We start from the raw sequence: 5,742 nt of genomic DNA on the forward strand, positions 1-5,742 counted from the left end.
ACTGGTAACAAGGGGTTCGGAACAGTGCACATTCTCGCCAATACTTTCTAGCATCATAATTATTCGTATAACCTGAGTCCCCAGGTGCACTCCCCTTCCCATCACGATCAGCGGGTATGTTCAGCCAGAGACCGACAGAAGGGAGCATCAGAGGGTGAAATGTCCTGTGGAAGGAGCAGAAAGTTACCATCCTCTGTAGGTTTCTCCCCACCTGGCCCATGAATACCTCCGCTTTATTTTGGGCAATGGACCTTGTTCAAATGCCTTGTTCTGGGGAAAAAATAAAATGAGTGTTTTTAAAAAGAGCTATTTTTTTTAGCGAATGACAGACTTCAGTGCCACACAGAGAACCATGGGCAGTGCAGTGATCAAACATCTCTGAGGACGTACCTCAGCTTCAGTGTCTTTGCATCTGGTGTTTGGGGAGAGAAGGAGCAAACTCAGGCCCTGAGCTCTGAGACCGTGGGACGTGGATGGGGGGGAGTGCAGAAATACCTGCCCAAGACAGCAGAGAGCACAGGGCACTGGGGCTGGATTTTAGCAGAGGAAAAATGGGGAAAAACGAGAGGAAGGGAAAGAAATCTGCATTTGTTCAGATTTCCTTCAGTGCTGAAGGGTCCTGGTGCTGGACACAGTGGTCAGTCCCCCTCGCCGGTGAGCGGGCATCACCCGCTTCGGTTGCCAAGGAACCGCCGGAGCATAATGCAGCTGCTCCTGGCAACCATTCCACACCAGCTGGGCACCAGCAGCTGGTGGCCACAGGCAGGACCGAGGCGAGGAAGGTCCTGGGAAAGCAGAGGGAAGAGGCACCAAGGGGCTCATCCCCTGCCCGGCTGTCTCTCCCAGGCTTGCAGAGCAGTTCCTGGGTGACCCGGTAGAGCAGCAGTGCCAGGAGGACCTGGGCTTTCTGGGCCCTGCTGGTGGCTGAAGCGATGACCGCCAAAGATGAGGAGGACCTGCCGGCCTATTTCCTCAAGCAGTACAGGCAGAACCTCCTGCCCTTGCTCAGGTGAGGGCACTCCTCCACCCACCTCCATGCCCTCCATCCTCTTCTCCTGTTTCCTCCATCCCTCCTTCCCCCACGGTGGCAAACTCCCCGATCTCCACCGCTTCAGTCTCCTCTCCTCCCTCCCTTGCCCAGCCCTGTTCCTCCCTGTGACCCCCCTTGCTTTGTCAGAGGGTTCCCTGCTGGGGATGCCGTGCTGCCAGACGGGATCTGAGATGGTGCTGGGTTGCTCTGGCCCGTCATCCCACTCTGGACACAGTCCAGCACCCTGCCCAGGCACCAGACCCAGCGTGTAACCTTGATGGAAACTTGTGTGGCAGGAAACACAGGCTGACAGAGGAGGGCTCCCTGTCTCCATTTGTTCACCTCCAGGAGAAGAGGAAAGAAACCAAACAGGTGCAAAAGGCTCTGGAGGAGAAGCGAGAGGTGAGAAAGATGGGAGGGTGCTGGGGCATGGTAGGGGTGTTGTGTTTTGTTGGAGGGCAGCAACGGGCAGGTGAGTGGCTCCGGGTGCAGGCGGCCACGTCACGCTCGCTCTGGTGCTGCCAGGCCTTCAAGGAGAAGATGGCTGACATAGCCCGCCGGTGGAGGGAACTCCATGCCAAGAAGGACCAGCTGAAAAGCTACATGGAGAAATCTATGAGGAGGTTAAAGGTACGCCTGCTCCTGATCAGCTCCGCTGACGTGACCCTGAGCCACAGCGCCACCTTCTCCCCTCCCCTGGGGAGACAGTCTTGGGCCAGCACTTCTGTCCAAGCCTCCCTTGAGCCTGGCGGGGTGAGGAACAGGACTGGCAGGGCATGGGGGTTTGTACTGCAGATGGGGAAAGCCCTGAGAGTGCTTGGGCAGCAGGGAGCTTGTCCAGTACCAGTGTGATCTCCTGAGGGCCCCAAACATCCCCCAACAAGGATCTCAGCCTGTCCCCACTGTTGACACCCAGATGACTCCCAAGGGCAGATCCCAGTAGGTCTGAAAAGCAGAGTTCTGTCCCAGGTGCCTGTCTCCAAGAGCCAAGGGTCAGTGCAAGAGGAGTGGCCATGTGTTGTGGGGGCGAAATTTAGGGTTCTGCTTACTGCAGAACAATGCTTAGATGTCTCAAATAGAAGTGCGACGTGGAAGAGTTCGGTGGCAGGTTCACTCTGTTATTCACTGCGTGGGGGAAATATGTCAAGCCGAACGCTGCTGACCTTCTCTCCAGGAGCCTGCACCCTGATAACCATTCACTCCGGAGTCTGTGTCTCGAGCTCCAGAGGTGAACTTTCAGGCGAGGCCGTATCCGTCACAGTGCGAACTCTCAGGATTCTTCTCTCCCTGAGAACAGTTTGCTGCAGAGTCTGTATTTTGGAGCTCTGGAAGCAAACTTCCAGGGCAGGCCTGTACCACACCATGTTGAACAGGGAGGGAAGATGTTCCCCGGGGTGCTGCAGCACTGCTCTGTCCCCTGTGAGTGTATCTCCTCCCAGTGCTGCTGGGTGACCCAGCTCCATCTGCCCTTGCCTTCCTTTCCTTCTGTGTGTGTGTGTATTGGTGGGGGAAACATCACTAGGAAGATGATCAGCTGCGAGTCCAAGCTCTGAAGAAAGCCGTGAGAGAAAGAGAGGAGAAAACACAAAAGGAGATGGAGCTTTTGAGGGCTAAGAAGAAACTCGAAGCCCTGAAAAAGGAACACCAGAAGCTCAGCAGCCAAGTGCAGAAGCACTCCATCTTCAAAAACTACCTGGAGGATGTGGTGAAGATCTCCCCACAGGTGAGTTTGGACATGAGAGACAGATCATGGCCTCAGGGAGGGTTGTATGTGGATGTTAAACCTGGAGGAGATAAGGCAAGTCCAGGGAAATCATGACACTTGGTCAAACCCAGACACCTCAGGTGGGATGGGAGGAGGTTCCCTGCAAGCCAGGTGAGCCAAGGGGACCAGAGTGAGGGGAGGAAAAGCAGAAAAGGAGATGAAGTCTTGAGAAAACCCAAGAAAAAGTGTTAGAAGGGGGAACAGCACAGAGCTGAGGGGCATGGGGACCCCTTTGTGTCACTGTTTCACGTGACATGGATGGTTTGGGAGAAGGGCCAAGCTGCCCGAGAATGGGAGCCCAGGCAGCTGTCGGGAAAGCTGAGCCCTCTCTCAAGGGTGTGCGGGCGTCCCTCCCTGCATCGCTCGCACTCCTGCGGCCCGGCTGCCCCACTCCCATGGCTGGGTGACTTGGCCCTGGCAGCTGCACTTGTGCTTTGTTTCCTATCAGAGCACTGGGGGCTGGTACAACATCTCCCCTTTCTGCTGGCAGTGGCAGCTCTGGGACCGGCACAATGGGGCCATCAAACAGGGAATGTGGCGATGCTCACAAACCAACTGGGGCAGCAGGCTCGCCAAGAGGGGAAATCTTTCAGCTGGGGGAGGTGTTGTCCCTGGTCAGGACAGGGTGCCAAACAGCACGAGACTTGCAGTCATGAGGGGAGGGCAGGGGCATTACTAAACCCAGGATCCTTGTGCTGCAGTTTGAGGACATCCAGGACGTCATTTCCCGCTACAAGCTGCTGGTGAGGACGCGCAAGGACCTGCAGCAGTCCCAAGAGAAGGACAGGGAAATGATGGAGCAAGCCAAGGTGCTCCTGGATCAGTACGAGGCAGAGAAAGCAGCTGAGATCCTGCAGTGCCGAAATGAGCTGGAGCAGCTCCAACGACGTTTTGTGCAGGCTCAAAGTGATGTCCGCTTCTGGGTGAGGAACTGCGGGATGGGCAGGGGAAGATCTCCAAGGCCTGGCTGGGTGAAGCCACAGGGTCATGGCAAGGCACAGTGGCAGACTTTGTAATTGGAGGAGATGCCTCATTTCATCCCTGCAGCAGGGGGTGCAGAATGACAAATGACAGACCAGGTCTGGAGCAGGTTATGTCAGGGCTTAAAACAAGGCCCTCACAAAACCGCCAGGATCTTTCCCTTCTTGTTTGAACTCACAGTCAAAAGAGATCTGCTACCCAGTCCTTGGGGAGGTTTGCCTGGGCACAGACCCCAAGCTTGCTCCATCACACGCCTGTTGGGTTTGTGTAGCCTGGTCAGACTCGTTTCCATTCACCATTCCTTGCAGTATCATCCCTGTCATGGGGCTTCAGTGTGGACCATCTCGTGGTCTCCACTGTTCATGGCTCGGGCCTCAGAGTGAAGCTGGTTTTGCTGATTTTTTATTTGTTTTCATCCTTTGCACAGCATCTGCACACCAGGGCTCACCCCTTCTCCTCCCTCCTTCCCAGTCCAACAATGACCCAACTGGTGGTCATCTGGGCTGTACCAAGGCACATGAATGTGTAGAAACGCGCGCAGCTCTGCTGGCCTCTGTTCCCTTTGCATCACTCTGAGGGGGCCTTGCCAAATTCCCTTCCTGGATACTCCAGGCTGCAGGAGTTGAGTCCCACCAGGCAAAGCTGGAAAGCGCGTGGTCTGGGCGGGTGGTGGTGGGATGCGCTGCCCCCAGGGTGTCAACTATCAGGGTATCTGGAGGACCCACTAGAAGGAGGGGTGCAGGAGCTGGCAGAGCGATGGGGCTGCTCAAGGAGCAGCTGTGGTAGTTCCTGGATCTGCTTCCACCACACCAAGCTGAACCAGCTCCAGCATAGCCCTGGGTAAGGACAGGTTCTTCCTAGCAAAACAAAGGAGTGTGGAAGCCAGGCTCTCCAGCACTGAAGCAGCATCTTTGCTGGGACATATCACCATGCTGTGTGTCTCTCCTTCTCCTCCCCTCCTCAGACTGCTCGCTGGGCCGACATCCAGAACAGGAATGCCAAGAATGCCCTGATGCTGACGATGATGAAGATGGCCGTCCACAACCTCTTCCAGTGCGTGAACACGCAGCTGAAAGCCAAAGTGCATGTGCCAGAGGATGACAGCCTCAGACAGCTGGACATGGTAGAACCAAGCCAGACCCCCTCCCTGCCCAGAAAGAGGAGCAGTAATGACCCTCAGCTGCCCAAAGGGAGGGGAAAGCCCAGAGAAATCAAGGTGCCCAACAGACACTTCCCTTTCCCCCGGGCTGTCTCTTGGGCATGGGGAATGGGCGGAGGACACCAGGCAAACCTGTCTCGTCCCAGGAGGCAGAGCAGGGGGTGGATGCCTGTTGGGAGCTGGGCAGGGGGTGCAGATCCACCCATGGCTATAGTCTGGCTTCATTCACCCCTCTGAGTCACCTGTAAAAGCCCATTGTGGTGGTGCAGATCCAGCAGGGCAATTGCCTTCATCCTCCTGCTCACTTTGGTTGGTGAAATTTGCACTCCAAAAGGGCCAATGGGCTCCTCTCTGCCTCCTGTTCCCACCCCTGCTGTGACCTCTACCATCTCTCTTCCCTACCTTAGATTCAGCAGTCTATCCTGGACCTCAAAGGCATCGTTACGGAGGTGAAACGGAAGGGCATGGAGAGCCACCGGCGAGCAGCTAAGCGCGAGCATTAAGGGCAAGAGGAGGACAGAGAGCCCTAGGGATGTTGTGTTACGTCAGTGAAGTTTCAAAACCTTTCTAGCTGTTTTGTCCTGCCCAGTTGTTGAGTCCCTTTCATACTATTAAAATAACCAAAGATTTTGAAGTGTCTCTCCGTTTCCTGGGAGGGTTGGAAGCATCAGAGCATCTTCACCCCAGAGGCCGTGGGGTGCCTTTTCTGGCAGGTGGGATTGTGGTTGCAGGAGACGGTGTCCCAGCAAAGCAGGCAAAATAGGGAGAGCAGGCCGGGACAGGAGTGGAGCTTCAAATAAGGATTAG

The 5,742-nt window shown here is 55.7% G+C and overlaps 1 protein-coding gene across 1 annotated transcript; it reads left to right on the top strand.

Annotated features, from left to right (window-relative positions):
* Positions 1 to 932: 932 nt before the first annotated feature.
* LOC136107398 (coiled-coil domain-containing protein 42-like) lies at positions 933 to 5,478 on the top strand. The gene is made up of 7 exons (XM_065848427.2): positions 933 to 1,009; positions 1,327 to 1,432; positions 1,556 to 1,660; positions 2,553 to 2,753; positions 3,497 to 3,718; positions 4,741 to 4,899; positions 5,343 to 5,478. Exons 1-7 carry the CDS (start codon positions 933 to 935, stop codon positions 5,436 to 5,438), a joined length of 966 nt encoding a protein of 321 aa, XP_065704499.1. The 3' UTR covers positions 5,439 to 5,478.
* Positions 5,479 to 5,742: the final 264 nt, after the last annotated feature.

The sequence above is a fragment of the Patagioenas fasciata genome, chromosome 13, assembly GCF_037038585.1.
Source record: "Patagioenas fasciata isolate bPatFas1 chromosome 13, bPatFas1.hap1, whole genome shotgun sequence".
Lineage (NCBI taxonomy): Eukaryota > Metazoa > Chordata > Aves > Columbiformes > Columbidae > Patagioenas > Patagioenas fasciata.